Source organism: Dermacentor silvarum, chromosome 9 (assembly GCF_013339745.2).
Source record: "Dermacentor silvarum isolate Dsil-2018 chromosome 9, BIME_Dsil_1.4, whole genome shotgun sequence".
NCBI classification, from domain to species: domain Eukaryota; kingdom Metazoa; phylum Arthropoda; class Arachnida; order Ixodida; family Ixodidae; genus Dermacentor; species Dermacentor silvarum.
This window is the reverse complement of record NC_051162.1, coordinates 11,932,810-11,953,559: the sequence shown is the minus strand read 5'-3', so window position 1 is coordinate 11,953,559 and position 20,750 is coordinate 11,932,810. Positions and strand designations below refer to the sequence as shown.

The following is a 20,750-nucleotide window of genomic DNA, read 5'->3' as shown; positions in this document are numbered from 1 at the left end:
GTTTCGTGAACGTCCGAGAAGCCACTTGTTAAAATAACTTGTAGATGTAGTGCAAGTACATGTAGAAGCAATATGAAAGGAAACACGGGAGCGTGCGTCCACCGAGCTTCACGAAGCGCTGCCACCGACAACTGGCAAGAATGCACGGCACCAGGCGGATGTGCGGAAAGAGCAGCCGGCCGCGATGGCTGGCTGCGAACGTGCTTTTATCGCAGATTCTCATCGGCTCTTGGCGGCAGCGCTTCGCGAGGCGCGGCGGCCACACACTCCGGTGTTTTTTTTTTTTGTTTCTTTTTTTCATATAGCTTCTACCTGTACAAGCAACGAGGAGCTGACAACAGGAGAATCACAAATGCTTACCTTAGTGCACGAAGTGGGAACAAAATCCTTCCTAGGAATGGCGCGTAACCACTTCTTGAGAGTGTCGCAGTCTTTAGGGAAAGAAAACACTTGTATCTTCTTTCCCGTCTTGTAGTTGCCGGTGCACCCCGGTACACAACACTTATTTGGCATTGTGGTATCACTTGAACATCACACACGAAAACAAAATTGCCGCAAAACAACAACGGGAAACGACAAATGTGACAGCGCCGTGCCACCAAACCGGCCCGCGCTGCGCGGAAAACGTGAAAGACGGTGGCAGATTCATGACGCTGCCGATGCGGCTTCAGCAAGTGTCGGCCGGCCGGAACTGACGTCATATTGCAGGGCGCAGGCTTGAAAAGCTTTCTAGGAGGTGTTGGCCGTGCTCGCTTAAGGGCTGCAGAAGTAGGCGTCTCTGTTCTCCTTCATAATCACCATGTATGTAGAGCAAACGCGCCTTCTTCCGACGAGCGAGAGGCCGTGGGGGAGGGGGAGGGAAGGGAGGCGACGTTTAGCTGCGGCACGCAGTGCCTATTTATATCACAGGCTCCGGCAACAGTCACCAACGCCGCACGCATTTTGAGCGAACGCGGGCAAAACGCCGATGGCGTCGACAACAGTTCTGCGTGTTGCCGATGCTGCTGCATGTCCAAGTTTATACAGCTGATAAAGCTAATATCATTACTCCGTATAGCTCTCTACAAGTTTGCTATCGCAATTGATGCTTCGCCTTTCAGGGGAAACTGCGACAACTTTTTGTTTTTCAATCCAGTGAGCTTCCACAATTTCTCTCGCGGTTTGATTTCTATGCCTAAACAAAGCAGCGGTGCATTCAAGACAAGGTGAGCACGCATGTTCTTCACAATGCATCGCCAAATGCGTACTAGGGCGACCTTTGAGACTAGACAAGTGTTCCCTTAGTCTCGTGTTAACGCATCTCGAAGTCTGCCCTACGTACACATGACCACACGTCAAAGGAATCTGATAAACAACGTTCATCGCGCAATCGACAAATTGGTTCTTACGTGGATGTTTTATACTACATCCTTTCTTAGCATCATCCTTACTTTCAAACTTACTTTTGACCTTAGAACACACACTACCTATTTTGTTTTTTGTTGAAAACACCACTTTTACTTCGTAACTCTCAGCCACCTTCTTAAGTCTGTGTGAAAGGCCATGAACATACGGAATCACTGACACCTTAGAAGCTAAATCTTTCTGTCTTTGATTACTTGTGCATGATTCTTTATCCTGTTTTAGTTTTTATTGCGATAGCAATTATATGGACACTCAAAAGCAGATTTCTGCCGTCGGCGTCGCCGTCGCCGTCGCCGTGAGGTTCCGTATGACATCAATGGAGATGAAATCGTCGCCGCGCGCCGAACGCTGTATGTGCGAGTGAAAGGGCGCGAGGGACGCGCGCTTTCACGGGGAGTGAACGCACGGCGGAGAACAAACGCGCGTTCTGCTCTGTGCTCCCTTAAGGGCTGCAGAAGTAGGCGTCTCTTTCCTCCTCTAAAATCACCATATATGTAGAGCAAACGTGCCTTCTTCCGACGCACGAAAGGCCGTGGGGGGGAGGGGGAGGGAAGGGAGGCGACGTTTAGGTGCGGCACCAAGTGCCTATTTATATCAGAGGCTCCGGCAACAGTCACCAACGCCGCACGCATTTTGAGCGAACGCGTGCAAAACGCCGACGGCGTCGACAACAGTTCTGCGTGTTGCCGGTGCTGCTGCATGTCCAAGTTTATACAGCTGATAAAGCTGCTATCATTACTCCGTATAGCTCTCTTCAAGTTTGCTATCGCAATTGATGCTTCACCTTTCAGGTGAAACTACGACAACTTTTTTCATTAATCTAGAGCATGACGCCAGCATCACAGCGAGCGGGGGTACCCAGCCTTTTTCAACCGATTGACTTGTTCAAGAAATGCAATGTTTACAGTGTGATAACATGATTTCAACAGCGCTGACCTGAAACATGAAATGACTATACCATTCTTCACAAGCCTGGAATGGTTAGAGGCATAGTTCATTAGCGGTTTTCCATCTCGGGGCGAGAATGACCAACACACATGTTCCGGTAGAAATTCTAACTTGACATCTAGAAACTGTAGCTTATTATCTACTGGTACTTCAGAAGTGAATGTCAAGCCCTTGCCCAGAGAATTAAAGGATTTTACTACCCGATTTCTGAAAACATCTTTGTCTACATGACAGCCCAAAATCAAGTAGTCATCTACATATCTGTATACCTTATATACTACACCTTCTAAATCTTTTGCCAGCTCTCTGTCTATGCTTCCCAGAAAAATGCTACTAAGGATAGGAGCTACCTTTGACCCGATGCACACGCCCCCTGCCTGTATATACGTTTCATCACAGAATCCTACGTGTGTATTAGCTAAATAAAAATGCAGAAGTTCAAGAAAGGACTCAACAGTCATCCCGCACGTGTTGCGAAATCACACCTCGTCATTCTCATTTGTTATGCAATCATTAACACTGCGCATTAAGGGCCCATGCGGCAAGGAATTATAGAGGTATTGAACATCTATGCTGAATCCCCAGCTGCAACTTGTACTATCTGATGCCAAAAATTTCACAAGGCCTTCAGAGTTTTTTAATAAGTACGGATCCTGTACGTCTAAGGAATTCAACATTTTCTGCAAGAATCCTGCGACCAGAACCTGCCAACACCCTCGCTCGGACACAATTGGCCTAAACGGAATTCCTTGCTTGTGTGCTTTTGCAGTAAAAAATATATCCAATATCATTCCTTTTGAGTTCTTTACATGTGACGCGAGCTTTTCTTGGGGACATTTCTTCAATAGCTCCACCGCCTTCTTTTTTACATTTTCTACATTCACATCACTTTTTCTAAAGCACTTGTTCACCGCTAGGAAAGCTTTTTCTAAATAACAATCATTTGGTACAACAACCAGAAAGCCTTCCTTGTCAGCTTGAACCACACGCAGACTATTCTCAACCAAATACTTAGCAGTCCTATCAATATTAAGTCTGGATCTATCGCTTACCGAAGCCTTGGCCACCACGTCCACACATTCCACCACACATCGTTCTTTTTCTTTCTCTGGTACACTCCTGGCAATGTCCCTTGTAAGTGCTAATCTGTCGACGATGCCGATCCTTGGCTCCACGCAGAACTTTGGCCCCAGCTTGAGTACCTCTTGATGCCGTTCTTCCACCGTTGCGCCCCCTAGTATTAGAAGGCGTCCCTCTGGCAAATCTCGTTTCTTCTTTTTCGGCAATGTCCGACGCACATCGTTCCACATGGCTTCAGTTACAATATTTGCCTGTCTGCACCAGTCACGAAAAGCCTTCACATTGAACAGACCATCGGAAGGAGACGAACAGGCCACCTTTAGACATTCTTTGAAATGTGTAACCTGTCTATGGCTCTCTGATCTCAAGATCTTGATTATTCTTCTCCCGTGTCCCGCAGACGGGGGCAACCATCCGGTCACCAGCAACACGTCATATGGGCATTTTCCAAGTTTCAGGAACCAGCTTAACACCCGTGCTCTGCATTCACAGACCGCGATAATCGGCACCAGAACTGCTGGGTTGTTTAAGCCATAGTTCGGACAAGTAGAAAGAGGGCCGGAAGAACTAGAAATGAACTGAAGCATAACTGCGAGTCGGCCTAGTTGGATTAGATTCATTTTCTTAAATTTTTGCGCGCAAACAAACAGGGACGAAGAAAAGGAGACACAAGGACGAGCGCTTTCTAACAACTGATGTTTATTATTGAAGAACCACCAGCTTAAATACCCACAGATCATAGGTCACAGATCATAGGTAGTGTGTGTTCTAAGGTCAAAAGTAAGTTTGAAAGTAAGGATGATGCTAAGAAAAGATGTAGTATAAAACATCCACGTAAGAACCAATTTGTCGATTGCGCGATGAACGTTGTTTATCAGATTCCTTTGACGTGTGGTCATGTGTACGTAGGGCAGACTTCGAGATGCGTTAACACTAGACTAAGGGAACACTTGTCTAGTCTCAAAGGTCGCCCTAGTACGCATTTGGCGATGCATTGTGAAGAACATGCGTGCTCACCTTGTCTTGAAAGCACCGCTATTTTGTTTAGTCATAGAAATCAAACCGCGAGAGAAATTGTGGAAGCTCACTGGATTGAAAAACAAAAAGAAAAATGCATCAATCATCCTTCTGTTTCATTGTTAGATAAAGAGAATTCGCTGCTGTCATGATATCTTTAACGCGTTTTCGCCTTTTGTGCTTGTTTTATGAACATTGCTGCTTTTTATGCTGACTGCGTAGCAGCATTTCATGACAAGCGTTATATTATGTGCTCTTGACATGTTCTATTGACAGGATCGCGCAGATGTGTGGGTATTTAAGCTGGTGGTTGTTCAATAATAAACATCAGCTGTTAGAAAGCGCTCGTCCTTGTGTCTCCTTTTCTTCGTCCCTGTTTGTTTGCGCGCAAAAATGTAAGAAAATGATCTCTTCCTTTGCCGAAAACTTGGATAGACAGCTTATAATTTTGTGTCGGTGCTTCGTACAGGCGATGCACTCCTATACGAAGTGGAAGACGTCGACTTGCTTTCCAATGTTGCACCTCAAGCAGATATCTGTAGATTTGTGTGGTCGGCTATGACGAATGTCTTACCTTTCTAAAAGAGTGCCAGCGTCACAAATGTCAGAGCCGTGCCCGTCCTTACTCTCACTAAAAGCAAACTTTGGCCGCTCGTCCGTGTTGCTGCCGAATAGAATCCGGGGTCCGAATTCACAAAGCCTTTAGTTCGCAAGTTCTGTCTGCCATTGGCTGGCCAGCTTCGCCAGTGCTGCAGCAGGATTGGGTGAAATTTTCTTTTACGAAGAGTTCTAGCGAAAGAGCGTTTCGTGAATACGAGCCCAGGGCCCGTTTTCACAAGGTCTCTTCGTTAGCGCCAATCAACAGGACGCACTTGAGCAAGAAAGTGTTGCTGAGCCCTTTGCTAGACATAGCAACGAAGCGAGCCACGAAAGCCCCGTAAGAGTTTCTTAGCTAACGCCGGCCTAAATTGAACAGTGTGAATGGGATACACGGACAAGAACGCGTAATAGTATCGTCATCACTACCCTGGCTCTTTTTCTCATTTTTCCCTTCGCTCTGCAGAGACGAACATCAGGCTAGGAGACTCTCCGCGTTTCCTCAATAAATTCTTCGGTGTCTCTCTTACTAAAGCGTCACTTCGCACATTCATTGGTGTTTAAAGCGCTTACGTTCTTTTTAGCTACTGACTTCGCGTGGCCTGAAAAACATAACCTTTCCGTGCAACTTAGCATCAGCATCAACCTTTTTTTTTGTTAAAAAATACACTTATGCTTTCTTCCTCTAATCATTCTTTGGTTATGCAAATGTACTTGAACCGGTTGGCATAACTATTTTTTTCGCTCTGGAGTTGAACCGGAACTGAATCGTTGTCGCTGAGCCGGAAAACCGAAAAAAAAAACGTTTCGGTTCGATACTGTGTGCACAGAGTATCTATAGTGCGACGCTCATCTAAGCACATTCATGGATTGGCAACACTCATACTTTATGCTTTTACAGCGTAAGCTGTTATGGGCTCATTCCAATAGCCGTTTCGGGTCGCGAGTTGCATTGTCGGCTGCTTGGCTCGGCCGAACAGCGCTAGCCATCGGCGATGGAACGCATCGGCTTGCACGCGCGACGGCGTCCTAAGCACGTTCCTGACGCATTCACTCAAATTAGTAGGTAGTACTGTCTAAACGCTCGTATAGCTTACGCTGTGACTGTGCTGCGTGTGCCGCGCAGGCATGGCATTTTTTTGTTTGTTCAAAATAGGAAAAATCGACAGTGCTGTGTGTTATTGCGAGGAGGCTGAAGAAGACATAGAACACCTGCTATTACACTCCCAAATTACGACACCCAGCGTAAACGGCTTTTCGCGAAGATACATGCCATGTATAGGATGCCAATATCACTGGATCTAATGCTGGGAACATGACCATCAGAACACTCGCAACACAGTGCAGCAGGCACATTAGTATAGTTCCTTGAAGAATCGGAAACATCTCAATGTAAATATATTTTGTAATTGTACCTGTAACTTTCATCACGACGCTGTAGTGGTTCAAGTAATTCATTTCTTTTACATTTTCATAAAATTGGGTCTTGTGTATTCGCTCATATTATCGTGTTCCTGAGGTTCGTCTGTGTATGCGCACTGTGTTTTCCACCAACGGACGTCCACCTTGTGCACGTCAGCATGAACACTCGAAACCTTGTCAACTGCTCAGGAACAATTGCTTTTGTTGTGTGTATGTGAACTTTAGAACTGTTGTCAATATTGTTCGTTCGCTATTCGTTGTCTGCCGCTTTCTTTCGACCTGATCTATGAATTAAGGGAAGAGGAACAGCCGGTGCCGTCAAAACAAGCACTAATATCTCCTTGCGTACAGCTGATAAAAAATAAAAGCAGGCTTATATACCCTTGTGTCATAGTGACACTTACTTATTCTGGAGTATCGGCCAAGAATGCGCCAGTGTCCCATGAATGGAGTTGCTCAAATAAAACAAATAAAAAAATTTCGATGGAGCTTAATATCAGGCCCTATTTTATTAAGGTGCCTATGTTCTTTAGGGATACCTATGAGCTGACCTTATATCTTCAGGTTTCTGCCATGATGTATTTATTGATTAGGCAGAACAGGATGGCGCTAAGTTGTTGATGAAAATTCCATAGCAGAAAAGCCGGAGCATCTGATGGCACATACCAAGCTCTCCAAGAATGGGGCAAGCCGGATGGATTATGCTTATTGAATATTTGCCGCATTATAATATTCTGGGCATTCTCGAACAGCTTTAAGGCAACAGGGTAGATCAAAATTTCGCAAAAAATCAATTTTTGTTTTTTCGATATTTGGAATTCTCAGTCTTTCCTGAACAATGCTGACTGTGCCATTTACGCGTGCGGGATTTGTTTTCCTGGAAAATGGCCTTTTCCAAAACCTATGTGGTGTCCGTCCACGCCCCCCTTTTACACATATACGTGATCTGTACCTCTCCTGTGTTGAAAAAAAATCTGAAACAATACCGGTGGCTTCTACTAGATTTAGCGGAATGGTGATTGATCGCCTGGCGACAGCAAAAAGCTGCTTAGCCTTCCATTTTTAGCCGAATCCCTAAACGCTGCCGGTATCACTTCAATTTTTGAGGCGTTTGACCCAATTTCTCTGGAACCACAAGATCTAGAAGCATCATTTTTTCCCACTACCATGTCAACTGAAGGGAGAGTCTACTGAACTAGGATTTTGGAAATTGATGCAGCCAATTGTGTCTGACAAGCCGTTTATTGTTCATTTTGGCTTGAAAATCGAGAAGGTCCACTGAAAACAAAAGCAAGTAAGAACTAAACTTTATATCACAATAATTCTAGTTCAATAACGAGAACACAGCTGAATACAATGATACCAACATGAATCCTTTAAGCCTATCATGTCCTGAGAAAAAGGGTCACTTACAAAATTAGCGTAGCTTGCACTAGTGGCGCAAGGCTAAAGAAACAGCGGAACTGATAGGCACCTAGCAGTACCAAGTCATCGCCAGCATTTCCCGAAATTTACTGATTATTGATCGATTATCGATTAGCTATTGATTGGCTATCGATTGGCTATTGCAAGGTGTTTGCCACGTATTTGGGCTAAGCTAAGCACTTCCAAGTCATACTATAGACTATTTTACGGAAGCGTTTATGTGCCGCCATCTAGGGCTCGTAATGCTACTGGTTGCTGTCTTTAACAACGAAGCGTACGGTAATACAGTCGACGCGAAAGCATGCAAACAGTTGCATAAATGCGTTCAGCGTTTCATGACCATGTTACGTGACTTCACTCCTCATAAAACTGAGAAATTCTTTGTCTAACAGCCCAAGATGGCGGTGCCCATGAATCTAATACAAAATCGTCTATACTCAAGAAAAAATATTTCTTTTCGCAAGTCACATGATGTTTTGAGTGCACACGAACTCTTTACTGCGGCGTTCGTCAGTTTAACAAGTTTGGGAATACATATTTATTGCACAGCAGTTTTGACAGAGAATCGTGTGCGCTGCGCAATAAAGTGCGTCGAACATCTTCGCTAGTTCACAGGGGTATGTGCCATTAAGCTTTGACCCTTTCTGCACTGGAGACAAAATTTTTATTCAAAGGAGTTGCAGTTTCGCGGTCGCTCAACATGTCTGAGGCTGTCGTTACATTTTGTCACTGCCGTATCCTGGAGGATATGATTCCGAACTTTATCCCATACAATGCTGGGGTCATTCATACTTGCAGCAAATAACAGTTTTTAGCGATTAACTTTGCTCACTTGATTCAGTGTTTGCGTTACTTCTATACATTTTTTTAATTAGAGAGGCAGCTTCGCGTTTAGAAATTTTGCGAACAAATCAGACACCTTTTTTCTCGTTATCATTTCTTAGCTGGGCAGCTATTCCAGGTGTTCGTTTATTCATGCTCCTCCGGTTTCACAATCCCTGCGCGAATGTTGGATTTTTGGGTTTGTTGGTTCGGCATCATGACACGTCACAGCGCAGAGACAGAAAGTCGCCCAGAAGAGGAGATGACAGGACTAGCACAAACCATCAACAAATGTTTCCTTTCATCGATCGGTGTTTATGCTGCAACTTACAGTCGTTTAAAATGCTCGATTCACTTTCTAAGGAAAGCTACGACCGTATCTGGAAGGTGCACAGATGGAGTACTCCAACAAAGAGAAACCAGCTCTATAATGTTTGTGCCTCTTTTCGCGTGCACGTTTTCCGCTGCTTATAGTGACAAAACTACTTTGAGCAAGAAATTGTTCAAAGCTGCACAAGCAAACCATCTATCACACTTATCTATTTTTCATTCTGTGGCACTGTGCTCACTTACACAGCATCCAGATGGCTTTACATACTGTTTATCATAAGAAAAGGGGATGCAAAAGTCCCATGCTGCATGTAACTGCTTCTTCTCAGACTACAAAGCTTGGCAAGCTTCTGGGGCGCCCAATCCATTTTCACGTTCTGGCGAGTTCCCTCTTTGGCGAATAGAGGAGCGTCCGGACTCCGTTCGTCTATGTTCGTCCGGCTGAGATTTTAAAAATGGCGGCGGCCAGTCGCGTGTTGCCAAGCCAGTCTTTAGAGCATGGTTTCCATTTGATGGAGTCGACAAGCTCCGAAGATTTCCTTCGGCACAAAAGCATTGACAGTGGTGGCAATGTTTTAAGCTATAGACACATACAGTGATTCTGATGTCACCGACAAGGACTATAGTTTTGGCAGTAGCATACGAGGTTGGATGGATGGATGGAACCTTCTGGCCCGTGCCTCCTCGTCCTCGTTTTACATTTGTGCACTTATATTTTCAGACACCAGTTGTGAATTTAAAACCCCCATCTGTCATATATATTTCCAACCACCAAAACGTTTGCTATCAAAATGTACAAGAGCGCAAAGAAAAGTCAATTTCTGAACGCTTTTCGGATTTTTCGCCGGCTCTTAAAGTGCCAATTGGTTCCACGTTCAGTTTTACATTAACACAATCGCATTTGTCTCACCTGTAAATATCATGATCATAATTTTTCTGGATTATTATTTTCCCTTCCCGCTCTCGTCCTCCTAGGGTATTTCTGTCCCCGATCCCTTTCCCTATTCAGAGCAGCATGCACGTGCCTACTTATGCACTGGCAGAGTTATCTGTATTCGAATAAAGCGATTTTTTATCTCTCTCTCTCTCCCCCATGTCCGGATCTTGCTTTTCAAATATTTGCTTTTGAAATTTAATCGGGAAGCAAAAGCTATCCTACGCTTTCCGTTAGCACTACGAATCGAGGTTCTTTGTTAACGTTTCGTACTATAGGGTGCGTAAAGAGCAAGAAGAACTTGGCATGTGATCGCTTATCTCAGCTAATCACACACCTGCAACGTAGTGAGTTTGTTGACTTCCGTAACAATATCATACAGGTTACGGATATATCAGGTAACATAGTAGCTCTCACCGTGAGCCTGGAAGGCTCCGTGATTACGTGTATGCACGTGAAGGAATTGATTAAAGCAGTAAGAAAGAGACAGAAAGCAGTTAACTACCTGGCTCATCCGATATCCTATTTATGTTTACGTTACCGGGCATGAAAACAAAGGGAGGTGACGAATGACTCAACAGCTTCGGCCAGCATAACGTTACATAGCAACGACCGAAAGGAAACGGGAACAAAGATGGCTGATATCTTTTCCAGTAGAAATCGACACATAAGTACAATTGCAGCAAATTCTAACTGTACTATTTTTCATTTTATGGTGTCCCCTAAAATTCAATATTATAGAATGGCCGCGCGTCTAAGAGATGGTTTACCTATGCCGCCACACAACCTCCTTTGCATTCTGACTTTACTATCCTATTGTATGTGTAATTTTGACAATACCGGGAGATTATCATTAATGATTAGCCACGCTTGAGTGTACGATAAAATATGAAAATTGTGCGAGATAGATCAGAGCAAACAATTTAGTTTGTATTCCTTCTCCTAATATGGTCACGTTGTAGGGACGGTGAAGAACACAGTATCGGTAACTGTGAATCACGAAACTAACTTTTTATTGGGCGGACCTGTGCCCACAAAAGCAAGTGGCACTCAAACCACAAAAAATGGCGGCGAAATCTGATCTGCGGGTTAAGCGCGTCGGCTTTTATACATTCGTGAAACTTCCTATACATGCAGGCACGTCCTGCGCCGAGTGATAACGTTTCACATTTGGTAGCCGGTGAAAAGTGGTTACGGGAGAAAGATTAACAAATACTCGTGTCAATGCCCCACTCTTAACAAGCATCGTCCTGATGCTGCAGAGAAACACAAGCACCCTTAGCAAAGAAACACAAACACCCTTAGTAAAGAACACAAGCAATAAAGCAACAAAAGGACCCAAAAGTCCCAAAGCTCGTCAGCGGGCGTAGAAAGGTTTAAGACGCACCACGTTGACGATTTCACCTTGTGCGCGGCGCCGCTGTAATTGCGAAATGCCGTCTGGCACGACGCCCCAGACGCGACTTGACAATTGCTAGTAGGTACAGCGGGGGCACGGCACTGCGGGTCACGTGACTTCCGCTTAACACTTGTTTTCATGGCGATCGTGGAGCTCCTAGGTGCCTATGGACATAATCGCTTATGGACTTTTGAGGGACTGGTCTCCGCTAAGCGTGGCTTAGCGGAGACCAGCGGCGGAAGCCCCGGTACCGCGGCTTCCGCCGCGGCACCGGGGCTCAAACGTGAGCAGTATCCGCTTGTTTACACCACCACAGTTCAACGAGTTGAAAAGCCGTTAGGCCACACCACCACTACTGCAACGATTTCCGCCACTAGAACAAACGCTCAATAATAAAGCGTGGCCGGCGTGGGCCAGACACCGCCAGACATTCAACGCGCCCTAAACGATTCGCTCCCTATACGCACGTAGGAGCTGCGCTCGGCGAGGTCGCTGCGCCCGGTCCCGGAGATAAGAGATCCATGATCAGTAACTAGCAGACGCCGCGCAAACCAGTGCCTCAAAAGTCCCTAAGCGATTATGTCCCTAGGCACTTAGGAGCTCCACGATTGCCATGCCAACGTGTTAAGCGGAAGTCCCTCCGCTGTACTTACTAGCAATTGTAAACACACGACCCCAGACACGGTCGCCGGGCTGGTATTCCACGTAGTGTCGTCGAAGATTCTAGTGCCGCCTGCCGGTGCTGTGCTGGTTCTTGATGCGCATGCGGGCGAGTTGTCGTGCTTCTTCGGCGCGCTGCAGATAGACGGCGTCGTCGAGATTCTCTTCGTCGGCGATGTGCGGTAGCATGGCGTCGAGAGCCGTCGTCGGGTTTCTGCCGTAAACCAGCTTGAGCGGCGTGATCTGCGTTGTTTCTTGCACATCCATGTTGTAAGCGAAGGTTACATACGGAAGAACAGCATCCCACGTCTTGTGTTCGACGTCGATGTAAATCGCTAACGTGTCGACGAGTGTCTTGTTTTGGTGTTTCCGTGAGACCATTTGTCTGCGGGTGGTATAGGCGGGTGATAACTTGAGTAAGGTCCGCTGTAAAAGTTGTTCCTCTGTCGTTAATTATGAGTTATGGCGCGCAATGTTGCAGCAGGATGTTCTCGACAACGAATTTGGCTACTTCCACCGCACTACCTTTAGGCGGGGCTTTCGTTTTCACGTAGCTTGTAAGGTCGTCGTTGGCCATGACGATCCAGTTGTTGACGCCAGAAAGGGCGCGGAAAAGTCCATCCGGATCTGCGGAAACGGTGGGCAAGGACGCTCGAGTGGCTGTAGCAATCCCGCTGGCCTTCTCGGTGGTGGCTTGCTTCGCTGGCAGTCTTGCACGTCTTGACGTACGAAACTGCCAGCCCTCTCTATCCCTCTCTGCCAATGGGTGACGTCGGCGTTCAGGCGTGACCAGCAATACTTCTCCTGTATCCTCGCGACGCACGACAAAAGCCGACATGCCCTGCCATTGAGTCATCATGAAGGGCGTGTAGAACCTCTGGCCGCAGTGCTGAAGGCACAACCAGAAGGTAGTTGGCGCAGAATGGCGAGTTTTTCTTTACATGGACTCCGTTTCGCAGCAGCAACGAAGACAATCCGCGCCTACATACCCTTGCGACAAAGTTGGCCTTCCATTCCAAAAAGTCGACAAGCCTTCTTGCTCCAGGTCAGCTCGCTGCTGTTCGGCGAGGTCGTCGGCACTTATTGTCCCTATAGGAAAGAGTCGTCGTCCTGGTCGTCTTGCGGCGGCGAGTCAATAGAAGCGCGGGAGAGGCAGTCGGCATCAGTGTTTTCGTCCGGACTTGACGGTGATGTGGAATTCTTGCTGTCGGAGGCTTTACCGTGCTAGGCGTTCTGAAGGGTCCTTTAAATTGGCTAGCCAATAGAGAGCATGATGGTCTAAGGGAGAAATTTCGTGGTAGCCCAAATTATGGCAAGGCATTCCTTTTCCGTCATTGAATAATTGGCTAGTGCTTTCGACGGCGACCGGCTAGCGTAAGATATGACCCTTTCAAGTCCATGTTTCCTTTGGACTAGGACAGCGCTGAGGCTTACGCTGATTGCGTTGATGTGGATTTCATTTCGTTGTATTTGTCGAAGTGGGCCGGTACTGGTGGTGACTGCAGGCGTCGTTTTAATTCTTCAAATGCCTCGACTTGCAGTGTTTCCCACTTAAACTCGACGTCAGATTTCGTGAATAGAGTCAGAGGCGCGGCGATGCGAGAGAAGTTCTTGACAAAAGCGCCTATAGTAGGCACACAGACCAAGAAACGTACGCACTGCTTTCTTGTCGACGGGCTGCGGGAAGTTTCCAATGGCTGCTGTTTTATGCGCATCAGGAAGGACACCTGACGTGCTGATGACGTGGCCCAGGAAGAGTTCTTGGTAAGCGAAGCGGCATTTATCCGGCATCAGGGTCAGCCCAGATGGCTTGATGGCCTCTAGTACTGTGGTAAGGCGCTTAAGATCATCGTCGAAGCTTGAGGCAAAGACCATGATGTCATCAAGATACAATAAACAAGTCTGCCAATTCAAGCCAGTGAATACCATGTCCATTACATAGTGGAAAGTTGCAGGTGCCGAGCCGAGACCAAATGACATGAACTTGAATTCATAGAGCCCGTCTGGCGTGAAAAAGGCGGTCTTCTCTCTATCCCTCTCGACGACTTCGATTTGCCATTAGGCTGTCTTGAGGTCCATCGATGAAAAATACTTTTCATTGCGGAGCCGCTCTAATGCGTCATTTCTCTGTGGGAGGGAATATACGTCCTTCGTCTCAATTTGTTCATCATCATGAACTTTTCCGTGATGCCAATGCGCAACATTTCTTTTACCTTGTTGCCAACTGATTACATCACAGCAAATGGCACAGCTAACGACTGACACGTCCATTCATGTCCGGCAATACTCGTTTCGGACACTGGCCCCCTCTTCAAGAGCTTTTTATCGAAAAACTGCTTTCTGTCGGCCTTTTCTGTTTCTGCGTCGATTACCGGCTACGCTAACTGACACAGAAACGCAGAGTTCCATTCTTTTTCTTCACTAAGACTACAGGAGACGCCCATGGTCGATTCGACGGCTGGATGATGTCGTCGTGTAGCTTTTCGTGAACTTATCTTATAGCTTCACGTCCTCGCGTCAAAACTCGGTAAGTGCTCGGGCAGAGTGGTCGAGCGCATTCTTAGGTTATTGTGCGATGCTTAACAACTGGTGTTGATGACGACCAGAAGCAGTCCTTGTATTGCTAGAGGAGACCCTTGAGCTGTTCTTGCTTATGGCTGCGAAGACATGGATTAATATAAAAAATTGGTTCAAGACCATGTGCCGTCGCTATAACTTGTTTGCACTGTCGTTTTAAATGGCATGGTGGGTGAGTTGTCAGCAAGCCGTTCGACATGAAGCTATGACGAAAGAAGCTACCGAATCGCTCCTGACAAACCTCCTGACTGAACTTCATTGCAAAAAAGAAATGTGGCGCCCATGATTCCAAGGTGTTGAAGCCACGTCGCTTCCTGCAAAAATCACTAGATGTGATGCGATCGTACAGCTTACGTAAGAATGATGGGTAGTGCATGGATTTGTCTGATCTTCGTGCTTGGGGCGACTAACATTCTCTTGAGGTTATTGCGCTCTATCTGTGTAAATTATCGCTAATAATGTGTGTATGCATTTTGTGGCACGTTTGACAGAATGTTTTCTGAGAAACTAGGAAATTGTACCACACCTGCTTTTGCTCCAACGAACACGTTAATTTTGTGCAGCGACAACGAGCTCACGTCTCTGCCACCGGACATGTTCAACAACATGCCTGTGCTGGAAAGCGTCACACTGAGCCGCAACCATTTCCAGACGCTGTCGCCGGAACCCTGGAAGCCGATGCTGGGCCAGCTGCAGCTCGTCAAACTCGACGGTGAGTGTGCTATTGTTCGTGGCGGACTGCCCCACAAAGGTGGGCATGCTCGCAAACGCCATTCATTTTAAAATCATCGGGCTCGGATATAGGGGGGGGGGGGGGGGGCTGTGGACGACCCGGAGTATTTCAACGTGCATTTAACGCACGGTACACGCGCTGATTTGGCATTCCGCCTTCATCGCAATGCGGCGACGGCGGCCGGGAAACAAACCCGTGACTTCTTATTGAGCGGCGGATAGTCGCTAGGGTACACGTGATTGGTGCAATTGAGACTGTACGCTGTAGCTCCGTGCACACACACTACCTAATGTTCTCGGAAATTCCGTAGCTCACCATCAAACCTATTGTAGTGGCTGCAACAGACAATTGACCATACAAGTCATTCAGCATGGATTAATCTTCTCGTTACTGTAATGTTTATGCCGCGCATTAGCCCATCATGTTTACGATCTTGCTATGATTTTGTTGAGTGTATGATACTTACTGCGTGGCTCTGAATGTACATGTCTTAATTACCAGTTCTGTAAGTTTTATTAAAGTATTTCACTGCTTGCATTAGCTTAACATCTGTTCAATTCCCACTCTTCTACGTGTACACAAGGCCCCTTAATTTACGCCACTGTACCTTTAGGGTGGTAGTCAATGATATGAAACTGCTTCTTTCGTAGAACAGATTTCACTGTACCTAGACAGGAAATTCGCTGGCAAGGTAGTGAAGACATAAAGCACATAAATTGGTCGCATTGCTATAAAACCCTAACTTATTCGTAATGTATGGCTACGGAGTGCCAAGTGGCAAAATGATGGGGCAAAAAACCATGGCAAAGTGCTTCGGAAAGAACGAAGAGGCTGTCTTCGTAGACGCCGTCCGCTACAAGCCCAAAGGTTGTTTCGTCGCACCAGTAGTTGACCACAATAGCCAATGCACCACAAGTCTTTCAATAAACAGGAGACGCATTTAAACGGCGGAAGAGACAGCTATAGTACTGGTCATAGCACAAACTGACGCCTATTACATAATCAACGATTCACAAACGGCAGTGTGCCACTTTGCAAATAGCAGAATATCGCACGAGGCACCGCATATCCTCAGAACAGGCAAAACAACCCATGACGTCAGATGCGTCCACATTCTATGGATTCCAGCCCACACCCACGACACCAAGGTAGAGGACAACCCGAACGAGGCCGCACACAACGTAGCTCGAGGACTCACTTTCCGATCTGCGACAGATGTTGATCTCTCGATGTGTGGGAGTGGGAGGACAGAATGACTAGATTCAATGATATTACTAAACCATATAAACTACAGAGGTGCGTTTACCCACCATGCCCCCACAACTCAATAGGTCGCAGTCTGTCCAATGGCGACAGTTACAAAGAAAGTCATATAAGAGTCCGCCACTACTACAGGTTATATGTGTATATCCAGCAATATACACAACCGATAAATGCAAAGATTGTGATGCACGAGCTACCTTAGAGCACATACTATCGGAATGCCAGGGATTATTACACAGCAATGAGAACGCAGCCTCCACCGACAGCCTCCGCGCGCGTTGGTGGGCTTCGCTGCTCAGCTCAGCCCTGGACGAGCAATTATTGGCAATCCAGCGAGTCGAGGAAGCCGCTAGGAGGCAAGATCTCCTGGCCGACACCTAGGCGGGGGCCCAGTTCACAAATGCGCCGGATATGAAATCAAGTTTTTCTGCCTGTGCGTTTTCATCTTCATGCCGTACAAATTAATATAGGTGCACTTCTTATTCCAGATGTGGCATACCGAAGGCAAAGCTGAGTTATTTAGGTGACGTAATCTGCACGACTATTGTAACAAGTTATGGCAAATGCTGAATAACAAAAAAAGCGTGCACTGTCACACGCTGCGGGCATCGATATCTGACGAAGCGTTTTGCGTGTTGCTTGTAGTTTAGCATCGTTTGAAGATCTTCAAAGCGTTACACGATGTACTAACGTGTTTATGTGATGCAACCAATGGTGTGTGTGACATGAACTTGTGCGTGACGACAGAAGCGGGGAGTTGGCTACGGCAATATTGTACGACGTCGATGCCACGACGACAGCTATCTTTACTCCGGCGAAGAAACGCTAACAGTTTCTTGCCGCACACGTCGGAGCATTAATCTCATGCGATGTTTATGTCTGTACGCTATTTCACATTTGTGCTTTAACCACAAGTACGGCAAAATCAACTTTTTTTAGCGCCGTTATAATCTTTGCCCTTCATCCCGCTTCGCTTCAAACAAGTGCCATACAAGTGCCATCTATGGCGACGAATATGCCGCCAAATACTTTGGTGGAGATGTGAATGTTCTTCGGAATATTCTGGTCGAGATGCGAGTGAATGCCAGGAACGAAGAGAGCAATCTGAGTTTCTGAAGTGGAGCCTGGACTAAAACCGGTACTGATGAGGTGAAAAAAATTGAAACAAGAAACTGGCGTCTTCAGAATAGACCGCATGCTCCATAATTTAACAGCATGCACTACAGATGGATATGGGTAATAATTGCTTAGCCATTTAAGACTGCTTAATTTCTTAAAAACCCGAATGAAATTGTGAACCAGCCCGTCAGCTGGAACTGGATCTGTAGTGAGTGACTGCTGGAATATACGCGACGAAATGAAACTAGCGCGTGTTTAAGGTGGGGTGAGACTTTGATAAGTGGTGGCGAAGAATTGCAATGAGAGGGGTCATGAACATGGTAGTGCTTTTTAAATTCTTGATATGGTATTAGTTATAGTTGGGCTCTCTATAAAGCTCAAAATCTTAAAAAGGCATTCGTTTAAATTTCGAGTTTTCTTAAATTTGGAGTTTTCGAGAATCTGACGCAAATCTAGTAGGATTAGTTTTAATAATATCAACAGGAGAAAATACACTTGATGGTATTAGACTATTCAATGACTTGAACAGGATAATGACGACTTGATATTTAATTAAACTAGAAATTGAGAACATACCAAAACTGCAAAGCAACGGCCATCGCATTTCGCATCGCACTTCGATGGGGGCGAAATGCAAAAACACCCGTGTACTTAGATTTAGGTGCACGTTAAAGAACCCCAGGTGGTCCAAATTTCCGGAGTCCCCCACTACGGCGTGCCTCATAATCAGATCGTGGTTTTGGCACGTAAAACCCCCTAATTTAATTATTTTTTTAACGAAGACCCACTGCTACGTTATGAACCGTTGCTGGAGTTGTCATAGAAGTACCAACCAGAACAATCTCGTTTGAACTACTTCTGCGTACGCCCATGTTTACTTAAAATAAATTGTATAAATATTGGAGGCATTGATATCGAGATACGAAGGGACTTCTAGCATTCACCTCTAGAACTGCACATGGTAGTGAACGTTATCTCGCGAACACATTGGTCGGGTTTTCGAGACGTCACTTGGAACGCTCAAGCTTTATCTTAATTGTTTGCTGATTCGCAGTAGCATCCACGGAGGCATATCTGCGCGCACCGGTCACGTCCACTGAGAATACTGTGGTTCGAATTTCCCGCAGTTCATGTATCTGTTTACGCCGTATTATACTGTTGCACATAAATGTGCACTAAATGATTTCCGTGCCGGCTGTTGCACTGAGGAATCATTTAGCACGATTTAACTGATATACGGGGTATATTTTTTATCGTTGACAGCATTGCCTCATAATCAGATGGTGGTTTTAGCACGTAAGACCCCATAATTTTTTTAGAATTTTTAAAATCAGATGTGGCATGTAGCACAGTTTTGGCAAAATTAAAGTCTGGTTTTTTACGTGCCATAACCACGATATGAGTATTATAAGGCACGCCGTAGTCGTGTCCTCCGGGTTAATTCTGACCCCCTGGGTACCGAATTCACGGTACACGGACAGTTTTGTTAATACGGAAGAGGCAGACATTATTTGCACGACAAGTCAAAATGAAGATATGACTAACTGTCAAAGTATTGCTATTTAACTTCATAAATTTTACTTTACGGCACATATTACAATTTATTAATTGTAGCCACTGAATTCAAAAGTCTATCCATTAGAACGAATTCGAAGGAAGACACCAGTTTCAAGATAAGCCTACCCAAAGTTAGAAACAATACATTGCTGTTCTAGTAATTTTTGAGCTTCAATCAATAAAAAGGCAATTTGTTAAAAAAGTTGGTGGAACAACAGTACATTCTTACCACAAGTTTTACAGCACTTATCTCAAAACTGATGCCAGTTTTAAAATTCGTTTCAAGTTGATGTGCCCTGTGAAATCACTAGCTTCAATTCAGATTTGCATTATGCGCACTAATTAAAAAGTTCAGTAACTTACTTTAGAAATTATTGAATGGTGCAGTTTGATTTACTGTGAAAGTAGTGTCCGCCTCTTTCAGTAATCGAGCTCACTGTGTAGATCTGTGCTACATGCTACACGTGATGTTCTGAAATTCAGTTAGCGCTCAAGAAAAGAAAAAAAGACGCCCGCTATAGTGCACAGCATCCGTGTTGTGAGCAACGTGGAAGGCGTGCAGAAACCTCCCCCAGTTCTGGCGTTCTGCACTGATAACTGTTGACAGCCGCCCAACAAATAGCGGGCGAGCTCTGTGAGCGCGATAAGATTGTCTGACGACCTTGCATCGCGGCTTTTTGTCTAGGACTCGTCACAATGGCGAAGACCTTGGTCGCTTATCATTTCACTGCTAAATACATCGGAATTCTTTGAAAAGCGTCTTTGCAATGCGTACCTTACGGCTATAGCGCTATCGGTCATCAGCGACAACGCAACACAATTGCCTTGCCCGAACGCTTCAGACATGCTCTCCGGGATGCCAGCCGCCGAAGAGATCGAGCCAACATATAATGTCTCCCTCAATAATAACGAACTACACAGGCTGACAAAAGTTTCAAGTCGTCATGCCGTCGTCGTCGTGCGATCCCCATGTCATTGTTTTCACATGCACGTTAGCGTCACACATGCAAGTGCGCGTCTTACACCGATATGTCCCACCATCTGGTAACATTTTGCACAAACACCAAGTAAGGATAGCTAAAAAAAATAGCGTTTCGCAAGAAGGACCAGGAGAGAGACATCTATCTATCTATCTATCTATCTATCTATCTATCTATCTATCTATCTATCTATCTATCTATCTATCTATCTATCTATCTATCTATCTATCTATCTATCTATCTATCTATCTATCTATCTATCTATCCTCTTACGCCGACCCATTTCCCAAGTTGTCTATCAGCTCAGGCCACTATCTATGTGCTAGTGGTCGTGATGCCATGGTGGTTCATGATCTGACTCTCGTCATGTCGCCATCGTCATGCCGTTGTCGCCATTCAGTCGTCACGCATTCGTTTTCCTACCGTCGCTGTGATGCCAACTTCGTCATTTGTTCTCCTTCATGGTTCATGCTGTTGTGATTA

General features: G+C 45.7%; 1 protein-coding gene across 4 annotated transcripts in view; it reads left to right on the top strand.

Moving 5' to 3' along the window:
- LOC119465135 (leucine-rich repeat and fibronectin type-III domain-containing protein 3) overlaps window positions 1–20,750 on the top strand; it is a 197,818-nt gene that overhangs the window by 167,852 nt on the left and 9,216 nt on the right. For all 4 annotated transcript variants that reach the window (XM_049655947.1, XM_049655949.1, XM_037725935.2 and 1 more), the window contains exon 2: window positions 15,179–15,327. In XM_049655947.1, the coding sequence (XP_049511904.1) occupies window positions 15,179–15,327 (149 nt within the window). The remainder of the gene's footprint in view (window positions 1–15,178; window positions 15,328–20,750) is intronic.